Source organism: Triticum urartu, chromosome 4A (assembly GCF_056163025.1).
Source record: "Triticum urartu cultivar PI428250 chromosome 4A, HENAU_Tu73, whole genome shotgun sequence".
Taxonomy (NCBI): Eukaryota; Viridiplantae; Streptophyta; class Magnoliopsida; order Poales; family Poaceae; genus Triticum; species Triticum urartu.
The window spans coordinates 557280382-557300544 of NC_141876.1; the positions used below are offsets into that span (position 1 = coordinate 557280382).

General features: G+C 44.4%; 3 protein-coding genes across 4 annotated transcripts; 1 reads left to right on the forward strand and 2 right to left on the reverse strand.

Annotated features, from left to right (window-relative positions):
• The first annotated feature begins 734 nt into the window (after positions 1–734).
• On the forward strand, positions 735–3188 carry LOC125554180 (putative vesicle-associated membrane protein 726). The gene is made up of 5 exons (XM_048717775.2): positions 735–1022; positions 1947–2088; positions 2279–2399; positions 2498–2560; positions 2657–3188. The coding sequence occupies exons 1-5, from the start codon at positions 827–829 to the stop codon at positions 2801–2803; spliced, it is 669 nt and encodes a 222-aa protein (XP_048573732.2). The 5' UTR covers positions 735–826; the 3' UTR covers positions 2804–3188.
• Positions 3189–5023: 1835 nt separating this feature from the next.
• On the reverse strand, positions 5024–8393 carry LOC125552747 (protein SULFUR DEFICIENCY-INDUCED 2). The gene is made up of 2 exons (XM_048716419.2): positions 8002–8393; positions 5024–6147 (listed from the first exon to the last, which is right to left on the reverse strand). The coding sequence occupies exons 1-2, from the start codon at positions 8134–8136 to the stop codon at positions 5332–5334; spliced, it is 951 nt and encodes a 316-aa protein (XP_048572376.2). The 5' UTR covers positions 8137–8393; the 3' UTR covers positions 5024–5331.
• A 5222-nt stretch (positions 8394–13615) lies between these two features.
• On the reverse strand, positions 13616–17392 carry LOC125552746 (uncharacterized). Of its 2 annotated transcripts, none has more exons than XM_048716418.2 (8): positions 17142–17392; positions 15760–15840; positions 15596–15684; positions 15436–15510; positions 15236–15327; positions 14866–15156; positions 14565–14642; positions 13616–13983 (listed from the first exon to the last, which is right to left on the reverse strand). In XM_048716418.2, exons 1-8 carry the CDS (start codon positions 17265–17267, stop codon positions 13862–13864), a joined length of 954 nt encoding a protein of 317 aa, XP_048572375.1. In that variant the 5' UTR covers positions 17268–17392; the 3' UTR covers positions 13616–13861. The 2 variants fall into 2 exon arrangements, with proteins under 2 accessions (XP_048572375.1, XP_048572374.1); XM_048716417.2 differs by having other exon boundaries at positions 15227–15327; positions 17142–17391.
• Positions 17393–20163: the final 2771 nt, after the last annotated feature.

The following is a 20163-nucleotide window of genomic DNA, read 5'->3' on the forward strand; positions in this document are numbered from 1 at the left end:
ACGAGGGACTAAACTTATCCGGTTTTAAAAATAGAGGGACAACGTTTTGCTGGTTTTAGAGTTAAGGGACCATTTCTCTACTTTCAAAAGAGTTAAGGGACAGAAAATATACTTTTCCCTTCTTTTTACTCCGCATATAAGATTTGGTCAAAGTCAAACTGCACAAAGTTTGATCAAATTTATATAAAAATATATGAACATCTACAATACTAAAAACTATATAATATGAACATACATTTGGTGGTGCATCTGATAATATTGATTTCATATTATGAATATTTATATTTTTTAATATAAAGTTAATCAAACTTTACAAAGCTTGACTTTGACCAAACCTTATATGCGGACTAAAAAGAAACGGAGGGAGTATCTCCGAGAGCTGGGCCGACACATTATTTTGAAATTGACGAAGTCGCCACTTCGTAGTCGATGAAAACGTCTCCTTTTACTGGATGCATATCGTCAAAAGACCTAAAATGAATCCAAAAGAATGCGAGCACCAATATCAAGTCGTCGAAGTACTAAAGTAAGTAAAAGAAGTTAAGAAAGTGAAAATGATGTGCAACAAGGAGGCTTGCTGCGGATGTGTATGGTCTAAAGAAACTCAGCACATTTGCTTTGCAAAATAAATACAAAAACCAGCAAAAGCACCACAAGATCTAAATTTAGCTTGTGTAGCGGGACGACCACAATTCCCCGCCACCCCTTCCGATCTCCTAACGCTCCCGCTCCCACCGTCCCCGCGCGCTCTCCCACCACTCGCCACCCCGATCCTCCTCCTCCTCCGCCCCTCCCCTCCTCCGTCCAGGCGCCGGCGGCCGGAGAGATGGGGCCTCCTCCGAAGAAGCTGGTCTACAGCTTCGTGGGGCGCGGCACCACGGTGCTGGCCGACCACGCCGAGGCCTCCGGCAACTTCGCCTCCGTCGCTGCCCAGTGCCTCCAGAAGCTCCCGCCCAACAACAACCGGCTCAGCTACAACTGCGACGGCCACACCTTCAACTACCACATCCACGATGGATTCAGTAATGCCCCACTCCCCAACCCGCCTGATCCGTCGTCTTCCCATCGAGTTGTATGATTCGTGCGTGCGTTCACGTGTTCTCGATCGCTGGTTGCGCTGGCGATCTGGCATTGGCTTGATTGCTGACCTTCTCGGTTTAATAGGTTACATGTCTTCAGCAATGTTCACATTTCTCATGGACATGGTGAATTGGGGGTGGAGAATCAATACAACTTTGTTGGCTTGATGCTTGCTAGGTGAACTGGCTTTGTCAAGATCTAGGCAAATCTAAGTGTGCCTCTACATAATTTGAAACCATCAAGGCATTTCTTTCGCAGAAGGCAACAAATGCCGGAGACCTCCTTTTCTTGTTTGGTACCCCCTCCGTCCCATTTTTGCAAAACAGTCTTACATTGTGAGACGGAGGGAGTACTTTGATCCGAATGGATTTTCATTCTTGTTATGTACTTATGGATAGCATGATGATGGAAAATGTGATACCTGACTTGCTTGCCTTGTCTGATTTGATAAATGTGGTTTTCATGTTTTTGGTTGAGGACATGGTTATCATGATAATGTTGCGATGAGTAGGGTGGTTACTGCCGTGCGGTAATTTTTTTCAGTGTCGTGTCATTGTCTATAACAATTTTAGACACTTTTTTCCTTGACATAGTGTATGGGGTCCTCTTTGAAGCCATTTATATTGGAATCGCACACGAGAAATTAAAATTTCACCAAATTCGCATACATCAGTTTTTCAGAATGACGTGTATCCCTGTAAAGTATTCTGATACTTTAGAAGTATTATCTTCCTATTGATAACTCACTGCATTCTGTTTTGGCTTTGTTGTTCAATAGTAGAGATAAAATTGTAAGTGTAGGACACTTATGTAAGAGTCAAGCAGATTCAGTCAGTTTTTTATGTAACCGTGCATTTGATTTTCAGCATATTGTGTTGTTGCTACCGAGTCTGCTGGTCGGCAACTTCCAATCGGCTTCATTGAGAGGGTTAAGGAGGATTTCGCCAAGAAATACAGCGGAGGAAAAGCCAAAACTGCTGGTCCCAATAGCCTCAAACGAGAATTTGGGTACTTCCCGTGATATCTGTGCACACATATTTCGAAATTCCAGCAAGTCTCATCTTATCATATAATGTGAATGTGAATACCGAATCATTACAATACATGGGTGCTAGCTACTTTATATGAGCATGCATGGTTCAGAAATAAATAAATATAAACAGTGTGAGTTACTATTACAGTGGATGTCTTTTTCCAGGCCTAAGCTTAAAGAACACATGAAGTATTGTGACCTGCATCCTGAGGAAATTGACAAGCTTGCAAAAGTGAAGGCTCAGGTTTCAGAGGTGAAGGGAGTGATGATGCAAAACATTGAAAAGGTGCATGTCAATTCTACTTTCAGTCTGATAGTGATCCCTATCGGGGCATTTCTGAAGCTTCGGCGTGTTTACTTTTTTCCTTACAACCTGTACATCAGGTACTAGATCGTGGTGAGAAAATCGAACTGCTTGTCGATAAGACCGAGGATCTCCGCTCACAGGTATCATATACTCATACGCACCTCGATTCGATCTTTTCTTTCCTCTGTCACCATCCTCGGTGCATGACATATCTGGTCATATTTGCCTGCCTGCAGGCACAAGATTTCAAGAAGCAAGGAACAAAGATACGGCAGAAGATGTGGTGGGAGAACATGAAGATAAAGCTCATCGCTTTTGGCATCATTGTCTTGCTGATCCTCTGCATCATCTTGACAGTTTGCCGCGACTTCAAATGCTGGTGATGTGACTGGAGAGTGCACTGCTCACCTCACCCCACTGTTTTAACTACTGCTATAGCCTTCAGTTTGACGTCGCATTGTCGAAGAGAAGAAAGAAATGCAGGAAAGGAAATAAGGGGGAAATTAAAGGGCATGCTGCTACAACATATGTAGAGAGCGCTGTTTCCGAGAAAACAATCACATAGAGAGTGCAATCACCATCAACAGCGTCGTGATGCTAGAATATGTCAGTGTTATTATAGTTTCCGCTGATCGCATTCTTTAATTTAGTTATATATATCTAGGTCCCAAGGCTCGCAATATATAAGAGTCAATGCCCAAATATTTATTTTGCATTGTTGTAATTCAGATGAGGTACTTTTACTGCAATTCCGTACGGCGATTTGATATTCCTGAAATATGCTTCTGTGTTCATGGCTCTTGAACAAGCTTAGAGCATCTTACCTTTTTTAGGGAGCTGCATTAGAATATCTTAACACTATCCATACACTTCCTTGGTCCAACATACACTGAACTCTCCTTGTGAAATTACTGTCATTTCCCCGCAATCCTAGGTCGACACCACCTTTGGTGCCTGTGTAGGGTCGCTGGAGTGTGGTGGCTCCATGGAGTATGGGATTTTCAAAGTTAATTCAAAAGGCAAATTCATAGGTTTCTGAAAAGGTTGAAATTTTATTCTCCAAAAAAAGAAGTTGAAATTTTAACCCACATTTGCATATAGATGTTCTCTACATATCTTTACAGTTATGTTTTAATTTTTAAGATAAAACAAATGTGGTTCTATGATAGTATATCCATTATAGAACCATTTATTTGTTTTCGTTCTGGTCTTACCTACAAATAAAAATATTTCTTCGTAAATGTTTTCAGGCGCCCAAAGAGCACATATATGTATTTGTGAAAAAAAAGAATTTTTAACTCCAAGTTTGTTCAAAAAAAGGGCAAAGCTATGGGTTGACCGGGCAGAAATAAATCCACATCGTCCAATTAGACCTAAGATCGTGATCTTCAGCGCAATTGACATTCCAGCATATCCCACCCCCTCCCTCTTCCCCCCGCGCAACATTTGTTATGTATGTTTGCAACATCGCCGCATCATTTTACTCGTGATATGAATAAGAGTATCTACAACCGAACCGCTCATATCCTCCCCAAGCGTCCGGGCCAGGTCACTGCACAGACAAGAGAGAGAAAGAGAAAAGGCACCCGATCACCCTCCCCTCATGTTGTCCTCACGTATTTGGGTTTTCCGCAAATCCCCATAAACAATTCATATATGGGGAGGATATGGGGATGTACGGGTGTGTCTGGACAGTTCTCCACGTAGGATGCGGCCCACCCCGGATCACATTTTCTCTTTCTATATTCTTTCTTCCCTCTCTCTCTCTCTCTCCACCAATCACATGCCAACCGGATAATTTGGTGACATGGTTGCATGCACGCACAAATGGTGGTCTGAAACAAAACAAATTCGGACACTGACCGGATGCGTCCGCGGACGTTTGAGAGACCAAATTTGCCAATTATGGCTGTAGATACCCTAACAGGGTAAAAGAATGTCACGTCATTTGAAACACACCCAAGCAACACATTCTTATGTGTATGCAACAAATCTCCATTGGCTGAAGCAAAATCCCTGAAAAGAATTGTCGCCAAATGCATCATGTAAACCAATGTTTGTAGCACGTGAAAACAGTTGTATCGTGAAAAGCAAACATTTGTAGCAATATCACAACATGTTGATCGTATGTTTGCAACAAAATGTATATGGGCAACATCGGAAAAGGTGCAAAATCACTAACCTTGCACCGTCAACATTTGGGTCCCTCGTCTCACCGCCTTGAGATTGCAATGGAAAATCTGGCTTGTCGGAACATCGCTATTGCCAAATCTGGTGAGTAAACTCATTCCCCCTCACCCCTCCATCGCACTTGATTGAGCTGGAGAAAACATCTGGATCCAAGCTCCAACTTGACTTTCGATTTGAGAAATGATGAGAGGAGGGGGAGTCACCTAGCGCCGTCCATGGTGGTCGTGAACTAGCGATATGAGCCACTGGCCTGCAGGGGGATCCCATGGGAGAGGAGGAACTCATGAGAGAGGGGTTGGAGAAAAGAGACATTATCCGGGAGAGAAGAAAAGAGAATGTTGTACAAAAGAAGGAAGTTGTCTGAGGCACTATACCCGCATGACATGCCAGCATGGATGATTGGGTCGGGTGAATAGAATCATTTACCAAAAATATATTGGTAGTATATATATGTACATATACACTGAAATTGTTGTACACATGAAACCGCCAAAAAGAACTTGTACACTGCACATGCAACACATCTACATACATGAGCACCAACATAGAACATACTGTATGTCACATTGATTAACACGTACGCTTCACACTATTCTGATCAAGCTACTGCAGTACTGCACACACACACACACAACTTCTATTGAGTTCTCACGAGCTTCACACTATTCTGATCAAGCTACTGCACACTCACAGCTTCTATTGAGTTCTCATGAGCTTCTAGCTAGCAAGCCATCTGCTCCCTGCCGAAGGGTGTGATCTCCTCGAACACGGGCAGCCTCCGGTGGCTCTTCCGGTACGGCGCGGCCCACTGCCTGGCCACCATGTCCAGAAGCTCCGCCATCTCGTCGGCCTCGGCGCCGTCCTCCTCCCCGGCCTCCTTCTCGCCGCCGCCGCCTATCTCCGCCCTGATCCGCTCCAGCAGCTCCTCCGCCTTCCTGACGACCTTCCCGCCGCCGTGCTCCCTCTCCCTCCCGTCGCGGAACGCGCCGGCGACCACGTCGGCGAGCACCCCCTCGGCGTCCCCCAGCCGGCCCTGCTCCATGAGGCACAGCGCGAGGTTGCAGGCCTTGTTGGCGTCGGGCTCCACCATCTGCGCCTTGCGGTACACGGCCTCGGCCGCCATGAAGTTGCGCTGCTGCATGTAGGCCCAGGCGAGGTTGCCCAGCACCCGGGACGTCTCCTGCTGGACGGAGACGTGGATCTTGCGGCCGTGGGAGCGGGCGCGCTTGGTGGCCTTGCCGGCGGGGAATGCCTGGCCGTGGTAGATCCGGCGGAGCTTGTGCTTGAGCAGCTCGATCTCCTCCTTGGTGCGCCCGCTGGCCTTGTAGAGGTCGAGCAGGATGTTGTCCAGGGACTCCTGCGACTGCTTCCCCGGGCAGAGGTGGCGCAGCGACCGGATGGCGTCCACGGCGTCGTCCAGGTAGCCGCGCTGCTTCATCACCACCGCCATGTCCTTGAGCGCGCTGTCCACCTTGTCCCCCGTCTCGATCGCCTTCCAGAACCACGCGATCGACGCGTCCAGGTCCTTCTCCACTAGCTGATGAACCAATTTATTCGAAATAGTCGTCAATTATAGATCATTTTCCGCTCATGTACAAGTCCATACTTATTTGTTAAACCCTCCAGTCACAGAATTTTGTTACTGTAAGTGTAACTTCAAAATTTTGACTTTGGATAAACAAACTGCGCCTTCTAAATCCTACCGAAGGGAGTGATTATTTCTCGTTACATGGAACCTTGTACTTAGTTTATGATCTGATGAAATCGGCGCTTGCATGCTTGAAGAATGACGAAAAGTGATCACTAGCTAAATGTTAGGACATCTCTTTTGCCGTACTTTTGTTTCAAATGGAACATCACTTCCTTTTGGTCGGATCCATTGCTCCGCCCCATGTATATACGAGGACTGGCTACTAATCATAAACGCAGATTTAAGACAATGCTTGTGCCCATTGCTCTATGTTTGGCCCATGTGGTCGTTTAGAAATGATGTTGTTCTTAAGGATCAACGGGCAGGCGATCTTCTATATGTACGGGTCGTTCTCTTCTCCTCCACCAGAGGCGGCGGACTATTTACCCTCTTTCCCGGTGAGACCACGGGTACCCTCTCCCCGTCTGTCATTCCGGCGACGTGAGGGGGCAGTGACCCTTGGTCTTCGGTCCGGTGGTAGTAGGGTTAGGAATAAGTTAGGTTTTGTCTCCAGTCAGGGGTGGTGAGATGTTATGGCGTCATCGGCATGGAATAAGGTCTTGTCGTCTCGCCCGGGAGTGCTTCTTCATATCATTGATTCATGATTTTATAGAATGTGACACCCCCATCTTTATCTTTAGATGAAAAATATGTGTGATTCTATGCTAGCACACTGGATCATTTTATCTCTGGATCCGCCCCTGGTGTGTGAATCTAGTTCTTCAGGTCTGGTTTTTTTTTTCACCAATAGGTTTGCCTCGGTGATGCTACAATGCGGATCGGATAACATGGCCGTGCATCTTGATCCTTCATCTCCAGTTCTGACCGGCAAAGGTTGACCAGTCTCGGCCTTGTTTGGGAGTGAGTGAGATTTGTGTCTGGCAGGAACTGGGGCTATAGGCCCTCTCCAGTGTTTTCCTCTCCGATGCAACGATTTGCTCTGTAGATCATGGCCGTTGGCGTTTTTCGGTCTACATCGACCACTGTATGGCCACTACTTCTACAAGATCATGAGTTTAAACAAGTTTGCTCCGTTGAGACGGATGCCAGAGATGACAATGAGCTTTGCTCACAGCATGCTATCGGTGGATACAGGATGAAGAAGTATTTTTTTTATTTATAAGGGTGCTTTTGTAATGATATATTCTACTACTTAATATATGGCCTTTGCCTTTTCGTACAAAAACTAAAAAGAGAAATTTGTTGTTTTCTCATTTCCTTGAAATGCTTTGCCACTCCACCTTGTGATGTAGATGCTGGAAGAGCTACTCTGGGTGCAGAAACCGTCTTGCGTGACGATTCTGAACTACTCTAAACGAAGCAGTGTGGCCACCAGCCCACCACCAGCATGTACTAAGACGGGGTATATTGAATGAAATCTAACCAACTACTCCGTACTACTTCTACCTCCGTTTATAAATATAAAACGTTTTGGCAATTTAAATTGAACTTTTTTTTACAGGTAGCAATTTAAATTGAACTACCAAAACGTCTTATATTTAGGAAGTAGAGGTTGTACTATGTTGCAACTTCTAACTGAATAGTCTAACTATAAGTAGCACTTCAATCCCATTACAGCCAATTAACAAAGTGTTTTCGAGGTGAGATAGATTCGATCCTTCCGGCCCGGAGGCCACCATTCACATCCCTCATCGTCCAGAAAATGAATAGGAGTAGTACATAGCTAGTGCTTGGGTTTACCTGGTAGTGCTTGGCCCGTGCATACGGCCCGCCGCCGGAGGGGATCTTGAGCGCGACGTGCACCGCCGCTGCCGCTGCCGCCATCGCCGGCGCCCCCGTGCTCGGCGCCGGCTGAGCCAATCCGGCCTGAACCATGTCGACCTCCGCCTAGAAGTAGCTATAACTCTTTTTTTTCTCTCTCTTAAAGGAGCTAGCTAGATACCTAATGATTTGCTTCCGTCGATGGCGCTCGCCGCTGATTCCTTTTCCGGCGGGAATCGATACCGTACGGCCGAGTCAGTCACGGTGTCGAGGCTGGCGGGGGAGCTGTCGCTGTAATATATAGCCCAGACGGCCGATCGGATGAATCTGGCCGACCGAACGACGCACCTGGACGGGGATGCATCCAGATTCGGTGGTGAATGGTTCAGTGGACTCGTTGGATGGAGCCTGCTTAGTCGGGCATGTTCATCCGACAGCGTCCAGTAGCTGGCGCCTGATGATGGACAAAATCGGCCCCCTTCTCGTTAGCGTGACGGCACACGTGGCACTCACCAGGTTGGGTTATGGATGGCGCATCTGCACGTCAAAACTATTCCTCCCTTCGATTCATATTAGTTGTTGCTGAATTAATGTATCTAGATATTATTTTATGATGTATCTAGATATTATTTTAGTGCTAGATACATTCGTTTTGAACGATAATTAATATGGATAGGATGAAGTACAGCTTTCAGGGCACACGTAGATATATTATCTTAAGTTCGCCATGTAATCTAGAGATGACAATAAAAATAATATATTATAGGTTATTTTTCAATGTTATCTTCAATAACAAGATACACATAAATATGTAGTGAGAGATATTACAGCTAAGAGATCATTTCTTAATTAAGAGAAGGCAGTCATTTTCTTCATGTTTCTGTCTCCTCCACTTCTGTATTCAGCTTACGTGGCACTCTTATAATAGCATTATTGTATATACCCTCATTGTGTCAAATTCATGGTTATTTACCAGCCAACCAATATTTTTCTTTGTAAGGAAGCTCGCCTTTTCTTTCTAATTACCAGTTCTTTTGGTAGCTTAAAAAATAAGCCGTCTTCTCCTTAGCTTTTTTCATAAGCCGCCTCTCTTATTCATTAGGACTTCTAAACTAGCTACGGAATAAATAATTTAGAAGTCTCATAAAATATTAGGGGTGGCTTATTTTTTAAGCCGGGAAGAGACAACTTATTTTTTAAGCCGCCCAAAAGAACTAGCCCTAAACTGTCGGCTTGACTCACATTTGATCTTTATTTAAACTGTTTCTGAATCTACAACTGCAATACCCCCCAAAAAATGAAGATATTTTTTCTTATAAACTCGATAAAAAAATTATGAAGTTGACTTATGAAAAAAATATGTGCACTATATAATGGAACATAAGGGGCATTTTGCTAGTAGCGTTCCAAACGATGTTACACTTGGGATGCTTAAACTTTATTGTGGACATGGTGACGCCAACGATGAAGAGATATCACTTCTTCAGACGCACCGGGATGAAAAGATGACTACGTTTGAGCACTGCAAATATGAAAAGAAAAACATAATTTTGCGGAGAGGGTGAAAGAAAGGAAGGTAGTCGCATGAATTTGGTGCATTGAATGAGGACGTCTCCTTGTCTATATGCTTGCAACCCACACATTTGTGAACATCATGATAAACGACCATTGAGCCGCTAGAGTCGACCACTAAATTGAGAACTGTATTATCCCCAGTGACTGATTGGCGATTTAATCAAAATTCAACTCCTTAAACGCATTCTTGCATGATAATTAGTAGGATCGCCTCTATTGTAGAGGTAGATGTGCTACACATCTACTCCCTTCGTTTCTAAATATAAATCCTTTTAAAGATTTCAATATAGACTACATACGGATGTATATGGACATACTTTAGAGGGTAGATTCACTTATTGTGCTCCCTATGTAGTATTTTGCTCCGTATATAGTTTATATTAAAATCTCTAAAAAGACTTATATTTAGAAACGGAGGGAGTACTACATATTACGCAAGTAGTACTGCTACTAACACAAGCGATAAAACTTTTAGAGAAAGAAAGCTTATAACCCGATTTTATAAATAAAGCGCTTAACAAAGCAGAGGTAACAAATTAGTCTGGGATGTTGTCTTACAACAGGACATACATATCATGAAAGAAAAAGATAAAACGAATGATACAGATTGTCGGAATGGGACAGGGTTGCAAAAATGTCCCAAAGGTAGGAGGAGGATTGCTCTGTTGCTCCTGCTCGAAGCGCCTTCACTTGTGCTCCCATGCCGTAAATGAGGGAGTCCAAGTATTCCATGTCCTTCCCGCTCAACAGTCGCAAATAGACGGTGACTTTTTTAAAAGCATTAGCAGTGTTAGAGCTTTGTTCCTAGTATTGCAGAGGGCCCACATTATCATGGCGAACTCCAGTCAAATGAGGGGCTGTTATTGCCCAAAAATGCCTTGAATGAGCTTATGAGCATGGAAGATTTGGCAAAGGACGAGGGTGCTCACCTACACGGTACACGCTAGTGTATCCCATATAAAACTGCAAAAATTGTGCCATCACACAAGAGAATAAAATGTGATACTAATCCTAGGTTGATTACGAATGATGCATAATCTGTCTCTTCCTGAGGCCATGGCGCTTTTGGACTTGGTCGGCAATTGGTAGCTTACCTCAGATCAGTTGCCATAGATAGATTTTGATTTTAACGGGCACTCCAAGATCTCCACGGCTCCATGATTTCAAGCATACTTGGCCCTTGAGAGGGGTATAGGGAGTGATTGAAGAATTGCATGGACCTCTTCAAGGTCGAGGACATGAAGAGTCCTCCCCCTTCCTGGAGGCAAACTCGGTGGAGCCGGGAAAACAGGCATCCATTGGTCAACCTCATGTGGGCCTAGTAAACGATTGAATGGAGGGCACTTGATCAAAAAACCTGCAGGTAAGTATTTTCTAAATAATTGCGATGAAGAACCAATCAATGATTGGGTGGTTAGGAGGTCAGTGATATCCTCAATCCACCAGAGATCAAACCCCGGGTTTGACGGTTTGATGTCTCATTAATGCGGATTATTCTCTCAGTGGGAGGCGAGTATCTCTCGACAGCGAGACACCTGTGGTGACTTCGTCAATATTCAAGCTCCGCAACTTCAACTCGGTTTTCAGCAGGTGTGTGGTGGTGACAGTGTGTGCGTCTATGTTGTAATCGGAGTTTCTGGGGAACATTTTTTGATGATGTGCTCCGCAGAGAAATCCTTAGGATTAGTAATAATTTGAATTTGTTTCATACTTAGGCTCAATCATGGTTAGATAGTTGAAACAATCTAAAAATGCGGAACTAAGAAAAAGTGCAGAACTAATACGTCATAAATTATGGAATTCTTAACAAAGAACAACATATGAATCTGTAAAATTGACTATGTGCTCTACATGCAAGTTGCAGAAATTTGATGAGATCAGGATTCTTTCTAGGAAATGACAAAAAAAGGTTTCGGAAATGTTAGCTGACGATCATTCGCCAGTGGTCCTATCCCAGTGAAAGCTCCCTCTTCAGTCTTCCGTCGGTTTCGTTGCACAAACCTTGGCGAAGGAGATAGGAGACACATCATATTTTTAACTCGTTCGCTGTGATACAAAACCCGACGAACATTATCCCATTCAAAACAATACCGCCCACTGCATTGGTTAGTGTCGTGAGACATGGGCTCGAATCCTGGCCCCTCCTTGTTTTTCTCCTTTTTCTAGTAGATGACAAAATATGTTTTTTTTCTTAGGTACAAGCATTTCTTTTCTAAAAAATGCATGGCAGCTTTTATAATTTTTCAAAATTTCTCACATGGCAAATTTGAACATTTTTTCTAATGTTCACCAGTCAAGTTTGTTTTTGTACAAGATAGTTTAATTATTAATAGCATGCCATTTTTATTATTAAGATGATGGCTTTGTATTATTAAGAGCATGGCAAACTTTTAGAATTTTTTTTACTGTGGCATGGCATTTTGTATTGGTACATGGCAAAAACAAAGAACAAATGTTCTCGCAAACATGGCATTTTTCTGCACAGTGACATGGCATAAAACATCTCATGAACAAAATTCATTAAAAAAAAGTATGTCACGCGCAATTTTTTGAAAACTTTTTGTGGAGTAATTTTTTTTTTGGGGATGGCAATTATCTAGAGTAAAATTCATTTTAGCTGCTGTTTTTATAATATGGCAAAAGGTTTGGACTTTTTTTGGAAAATAGTGATCAGGCTGGGAAGAGTACTATACTGGCCCAGTTATTGCCTCCTCACTGAGAAAAGGCCGAAATAGTGATCGAACCGCCCAGGGAGAACTATCCGTTCGCTGGTGGCTCCTCCCTGAGAAACGGCTGCCAGTTATTAAGTTTATGTAAAGCACTAGTGCAAATTTCCACATCTCACTAATCTTATATAAAATTGAAGTGTACAAATTTGTTCTAAAAAATGGTGAGCTCACATAGAAAATTTATTATGAATTGAAGTCCTACAAAAATTATCAAATTTCAATCCAAACAGACCCCTCAAACTAGATTCAGGAATCACTTGAAGGGTTGGGCGCCCTTTGCTACGTCGTTGGTGTTGTTGAGATTGTGAAGAAAAAAAATACTCATTTTGTTTTAAAATATAGATCTATTACTTTTTATAAAAGTCCAACCTCTTTAAGTTTGATCAAATTTATGAAGAATTATATCAAAATTTGTAATATCAAAATTGGTGTTATTATATTCATAATGAAATGAATTTTCATAATTTTTTGGCTTAATGTTGGGGTGTTGATATTTTTGGCTCTAAACTTGATCAAAGTTAAAGAAAATTGACTTTCCAAAAAACTAATACCCCTTCGCTTTTTTTTGTCTAGATGGTAAGAGGGTGCACAGGGTAGATATGTTTTTCTAGCCGGTTGGTGTTGATTGATTTCAAAAATCGTTGGCCCAATCAAAATCGTTGGCCCAATCAAAATCGTAAACCAAATTCAAAATTGAATATCTCAATCAAATAAAAAAAGCTTCAAAATTAGGGAATATGATGAATTAATAAAATAACTAAATGAGAGAGCTTCTTGAGATATTATTGGTCCGGTCAAAATCAGATGACCAAGTTCTAAACTGAAGACCACAATAGTGTACAGTATCAAAGAATTGAATGAGAGCTTTGAGAAATTGTTGACTTGGTCAGGTGACCCAATTTCAATTAAACACCTTAATTGATTGTGAGGTTTTTTACCCAGATATGCCCCGTGGCCTTTCCCAAAAAAAATTATGTCCGGTGGAAGCGGTCAGGGTCTATCGTAGAGGGTCAAACTAGATTTCCAGCTGATTTTGCGAATTTGAGCAACCTGGATTGGGGCTATAGTTTTCACAGTACATAAGCTTCAGTTCTCTTCGCCCAGGTCAGTAAGCTACAAATCCTTACCCAGGCCAAACAATCTTTTTTATAGCATACTACTCCCTCCGTTTGGAATTACTTGTCTCGGAAATGGATGTATCTAGAATACATCTAGATACATCCATTTCCGAGACAAGTAATTCCGAACGGAGGGAGTAGATGGCAAGGAGCTAGGAAAGGCAAAGCTGGTAAACAGATGAACTACTATTCAAAACTGCACTCTTAGATACAGTAAAGGTGTCCCAGGAACAACATAACATGCTTGTCAAAATCCCACAGAATGGAAGCAATGGTACCGATACCATTGGCGATTATAGCTAAAAACTGGGAAGCCTAGTCGATGGTTCACAATGAAACAGCGCCAAGGTTCGGTTCCGATTCACAGAACGCGTACCTTTTGTCTCTCTTTTTTGCAACAATACAGCACTATGTGACCTAATAGTTCTCGTTCCCGCGCCCGCGGCCAGGGCCCATCCGACCACGGCCCCGCACGTAGCCCCTGCCGCCTGGGCCACCTGGGCCGCCTGCACCTCGGCCACCGCGCTCGTATCCTGGACCTGTGATGGACAGATTCCATGATTGATTGTTTAAAGGCTTATTATGCAAGAACAAGACAACCGAATCTGATACACAGTGCTGTATTGTTTAAAGACTTACTAAATCTATACAAGCAAGCTTCGAACCTTTTGAATTAATGCCCAGGATAGCGATCATTTAAACTGCATCTTTTCTCTAAAGCACATACAGTTATTGTTTCAATCATGGTTTCAAATACAAGTTCAGGCTTGGAAAATAATCACAGTACACATGCACATGGTCTAAATATATAACTTGAGATAAAACAGCAAGTGTGAAGAAATTATTCTTTGTTTATCAATATGTATAACTCATTTTCTGAATGTGTTTAAAGGGAAATCAGATTAGCACTGAAATCTTATTACTGGTGATTAAAACCCTGTTCTATCGTCACGAATACCATTCACTGAAGTTCTGCCATAATGGAGACATCAGTCAGCAGCAGAAATTATTGTTACTTAGATTTGTACCAAGATGAAGTAAATGCACAAGATAGGTGGGTACCAACAGAAAGTTCAATTCATGCCTAAATAGACTGTATGTTGCTGTGATTTGTACATACCACTGTATCCCCAGTTGCCTCTTCCTCGCCCACCGCCACCACGGCCTCTGTTCTGGTTGTAATTCCAGCCACCATTATCTGACAAGATAAAATGGTGAGAACACATAGTTGTGTATGTATAGTGTAACACCCCAACTTTTTGTAACGATCTTCAGGGAAGACCCAAAAAAGCATCCAAAAAAATCAACTGAAGCAGTCAAACACTAAACTCCACTTCTGTAAGGATTAGATTATCATAAATACTTCGCTGATGGGCAACCTTGAATAACAGTAAACAAAAAAAAATTATGATAGAACTTACCATATCCCCCATATCCACCTTGATCATAACCATAACCCCCTCCATAGCCACCTTGGTTTTGGCCATACCCTCCCTGATTGCCGTAACCTCCCTGGTTGCCATACCCACCTTGGTTGTGGCCGTAACCTCCATGATTGCCATACCCACCTTGGTTGTGGCCGTATCCTCCCTGGTTGCTATATCCACCATAACCTCCTTGGTTATTATCATACCCACCATAACCTCCACCATACCCTCCCCTACCACCCCAGCCCCTTCCTCTCCCTCTGCCTCTTCCACGTACATATGAATCTTCAATGCACATGGAACAAGTTAGCAATCAGTAACATAGACAAACTACATTTAGTGATTGTATGTTCACCTGTTTGACCTTGATTTTGTCTTGGCTGGTGCTGTTGTTGATACCGCTGAACTTGCTGGTACCTTGGTTTAAGTGGCTCTGCATGCAATGGAGCTTGATATCTACAAGATCACATAAAATTGTATATTACAGTACACATGAAATCAAGGTAGAGCATCCTAGATGCTTCAAAACAAATCATGGGAAGGAAAACATGTCAAACATAATACCCGGGTGAATTTGTGTCGAGCTCCTTAGGTGACAAGGAGATTGAGATCATTGAAACATGACGAGTCATCTCCAATCTGCAACAAGATGACATATATAAAAACACTAACAAAGAGGGTGATCCAAGGAATCAGCAAGCAATATAGTTTTGCAATACTTAACGGTACAAGGCCTTCCTCAATGGGTTCCCATACATCAGTAATACTGACTGAACTGATCGTTGTATCTTGATGCAACCCAGGGATCCTTTTCTGTGATTAGATGGAGCTAGTTAATTTTAAGGAGTCCAAATGATGGTATCAAAAGAGAGCTAAGAACAGACCAACCTTTATGATCTCGGTAATAGCCACTGTCTTGCTGATAGCTTGTCCCATGGCCTTCAACACAATTTCTTTCACCCTTTTTTCCTGATTTGAACAACTTATAAGGTTCACTGTATGCATACAGGTACATGTGATACGGGTGAGCTGTAATAGTTAGCTAAGTACAGATGGCACCACATATCACAGTAATAAACTATACACCCAGCAGAAGTGGTGTAGCAGGTCATGGTTGTAGAAGAACGGTGGAATTACCACATTGTTACATGATGCATCCTCCTTGATACAAAGAAGGATTGCATGGATGTGTGGCCCTTATAAGGATCAAGGTTGAGAACTTTAGACTGAGTGGCACGCCCCAACTTTGAAACAATTGTTACAAAATAAACAGACTCCGGGAAGTGGTGCGATATCGCACCTACAACAAAAGAGGGCTGTAACTTGTGGAAATGGCAATGACTAATAGCAAGTAGCATCCATGAAAATGCAAAACAGCAAAGCCTGCTGGCAGCATTACAGAAACAATATCAGTTAGGTGCATGCGAGGACCAGCAGGGAAACCAGTTTGACATTACAAAAGATAGACAGGGCAGGAAAGCCACTAATGTTCTGGCTTCAATCTCATTTCCTTTTAATGGCAGCAATTGGCTCCACGATGAAGGGCTCACACCAAGAGAATACAAGCCTTTGCCAACATGATTGAATCTGTTATATATCCAGACTGATGACTCATGTACCTACCAACTAAATTCGATAAGCTCAAGATTATTAAAGATTTCAGTGCATTCAGAGTAAACATCAACAAATGCCAATTTGCACTCGACAAAGGGACGCTGAATTTATTGTATTTCAGATAACAAGAGTATATCATACAGCCTGTAACATCAAAGAGCCCACGGAAGGCCCTTAAATCTTCAGATTAGCTAGAGCTTTGATGTGGCCCTGTCCAATTAGCATACCAAAACTACCACCTGTCATCCAAGATAAGCAAAAAACTACCTCCCTGTCCCTGATCACTCACCCCGGTAGGACAACATAATGCTATGTCCGCATTCCGTAAATCCATTACTCGCTAACTTAGATACTGCAGATATCCTTAACCAGATGGCATTCCTTTTTAAGACGGCATGGAAAATATCACACTGCAGCACCAAATCTCACAGAAAAAAAATGCAAGCAAAACAAGATATCATTGCCGTATATATCAGTGGCCGGCCGATAATCAACAGTCACGTTCGATGCTGTATGGGGTCAGGAAGAATATTCCGCCCAAATTTGCCATTTTAAGACGTGCCGCCACAAGATCTGACCGATGATACGGCGCCTATTCGAGGCTGCCCCCTTGGGGCCTGAGCCGGTGGCTACGGGGGTGGCGGATGGTGCGGTACCTGGAGGAGGGAGGTGGCGTAGGTGACGTAGTTGCGGATGAGGCCCTGTGTGGTGATACGGATCTCGTTCTCGCTGATGGCGGCGGCCTCCGGCCGCGGCTTCTCGACCCGTTGGTACCGATCCATGGCTGGTTTCTCCGGCGGTGCTCCCGGCGGGCTGGCGGCGCGGCGGCGGCGTTGGTGTGTTGCGCTGCTGAAGGGGGGTGGGGAGGGGTAGTGGCGTGCTGGCAGTGAGAAAAACCCTAGAAATAGGGGAGATGGGAGTTAGGGTTTAACGGCATCCGTGGGTGGCGGCCGCACGGATGGATGGGCGATCTCGTGCCCGCAGGTACCTCTAGATTCGCACTTTTTGTTCTCTTTTTGTGACTTCCGAATATTGCTAAGATACTGTACGATCCGTATGAGCGAAATGTTTTTTTCACTGGCGTATGAGCGAAATATTAAGGGCCTCGCTGACCCTCAAATCTCGAAATATTAAAGGCATCTTCAATCCGGACTCTCAAACTTCCCGCAACCATCCGGACCGCGTTGTCTGGATCACGGAAGCCATCCAATATAGACCTGTGTCGGTTTGCGGAACAATCCGGACGGTTTTTTTTCGCAAACCGGAAACAAAAGTTGGGGAGGTTTGTGGGAGTCCGAACCGATCCTAAGCCCGCTTCTGACCGCCCTGACCCCCCCTCCCCCTCCCCGGCACACACTTTTCGCCCGCCGGCAGCTGCCCGCATTCATGCCGCTGTAGAGCGCACCGCTCCGTATTGAAGGCGGCTCAGGGCGGACACAATCTCTCATTGCATCTGCCATGGAAACGGCGCGTCGCCCGAGGACACCGCCGCTGCACGCCCGGCTGAACACGCCTCCTCGCTGCATTCATACACCTCCATTAAACCCGCGTGGAAGCTGAGAAATCCACTTCGGCCACACGTCCGTTCATGAGCGGGCCAACATTAAACGCAACGCCGGCCGAGCTCCTTCTGTCCGCCCTCTATTTAAACGAGGTCATACGTTGGGCAAGAATCGCACCCCTCCGCCGCTACCCCATCTCCTCCTTCACCATTTTCTCCACTCTTCGATGACTTCCGAAAGCATTTCTTCGGGATACAAGCCGGCTGGATGGCCCGTCGAGACCAACGGATACGAGCGAGGCAACTCGCTGCTTTACCTCCCCCGCCTAGCCCGATGAAGCAAGTTGCCGCCCCAAGTCAGCGCGTGGTTTAGCAACTCTCTGCTCCAGACCAGCTCAATGAGGAGTAGCAAGGGGAGCACGACGGCGCGGGCGTCGTCGCTGCCGTCGACGACGTCTCATCGTACCGCGTCTCCCGTGTCTGCGCCCGCGCCTCCCGTGCCTGCGGCCGTGCCATGTAGACAGAGACAGAACTCGGGCACGCAGAGAGCAACGAGTCGATGCCAGTGCCTTCACGCCTGTCGCCATCATCGAGGAGAAGTAGAACACGAGAGATCACCGCCGCTTGGGTCCCATGAAGGCCGACGCCGAGGCGACGCCGTGTACACAGTCGGTGTCTTGCCCAGTTCTTCTCTTGCGAGGACCTTCGCCGATCCCGCACGGAGTCCATAGAAGCGGAAGCGCCGCCTTCCCCTTCGCTAAAGCATCAGCCGGGGGTTCCACTCCGATGAGCGGTGGGGAAGTGAGCCGTCCTTTGCGCTGAAGCATATACCTCCGGGGCTCCCGACAGTCCGATGATCGGGCTGCCGGACATGAGGAAGACAAAGGGACCCGCGGGAGGCCATTTAGATTAGGTATTATTATACCTCCAGAGCCGGATTAGCACCACTTAGTTGATGTAAATGTAATGAAATCTGCCATGTTTATATGAAAATCCGGCATTTTTATATGAAATCCGTCATGTTTATATGAAATCCGGTTGTGTTTGCACGAATTTTGTCCAGATGGTTCGAGTTGTTGTGAAAATGTATGCGGCTACGGTTGGATGGCGTCCTTCCGCATTCTTGTCTGTGGACGGATGCGGGAGGAATTTGCGGGTTGTCGTTGGAGATGCCCGGCGCGCTTGGTTTGCTCGCATTAAACCCAGCCAAAAAACGGTTGTTTGGTTGTCTAGCACGCATCAGAATCTTGTCCCACACAAAACTTAAAGCACTCCTCAGCGAGGCCCGCTAGGAACGTCCGAATCAGCAGTTTCCAACGAGTCAGGCTCGAGCAATGCAAGGGAAGGGAACACGAGGCTGACCTTCTGCGGCTACGAAGATGGCAGGAGCTCGTGCATGTCTCCGAAAAAGCGGCGGATGATTTCGCGTCACCGCTCGCCGATTCGGTCGACCTATATAGCTAGGGCGATCGCAGCGGCAAAACTCCCGCCACCATTTTCCCTGTCTCGAGCTTTCCTCCGGCGCAGATCCACATCGACGACGAGGTAAGCGGCGCAACTACTCCAGCCACCGGTTGACGACGGTGACGAATCGACGACACCTCTTCTCCGACGTGTTCAGCGCCTCCTCCGCGGTTGCTCTTTGTATTATAATTCATTTTTTGGTACCAAGTTGTTTTCTAAAGTGTATTTTGCGTTGCTTTGTTTGAAAAGAAAAAGACCTAGTGAAGAAAATCATCAATATCCCTAAAGACCTAAAAAACTATTTCCCCTCCAAATAACTTATAGTTGCTTCAATAGTTTGCTACGTTTCTCGTGTCTAGATAATCCTTCCTAAATAGAAAATGTTCAAAACTTCAATTTATACCTTTCACCGGTTAGGTAATACAGCGAATTATCATGGCTCTTTTATACTTTGATCATAACTTATATTTCAACGAATTAATTATTTTCTCTCTACTTTCACATTTAACACTACTTAAAAAATATATGCTATTGGACTTAACATTGTGGTGAATTTATTGTTAGGTACCTGACCATAGTTGATGATATATGGGATATATATGCATGGCGTGTTATTCAACATGCTTTCCCAGAAAATAATCTTGGCAGCCGACTAATAACAACTACAAGAATTTAGGATGTGGCTACGACATGTTGCTCCGTTCAAGCAGATA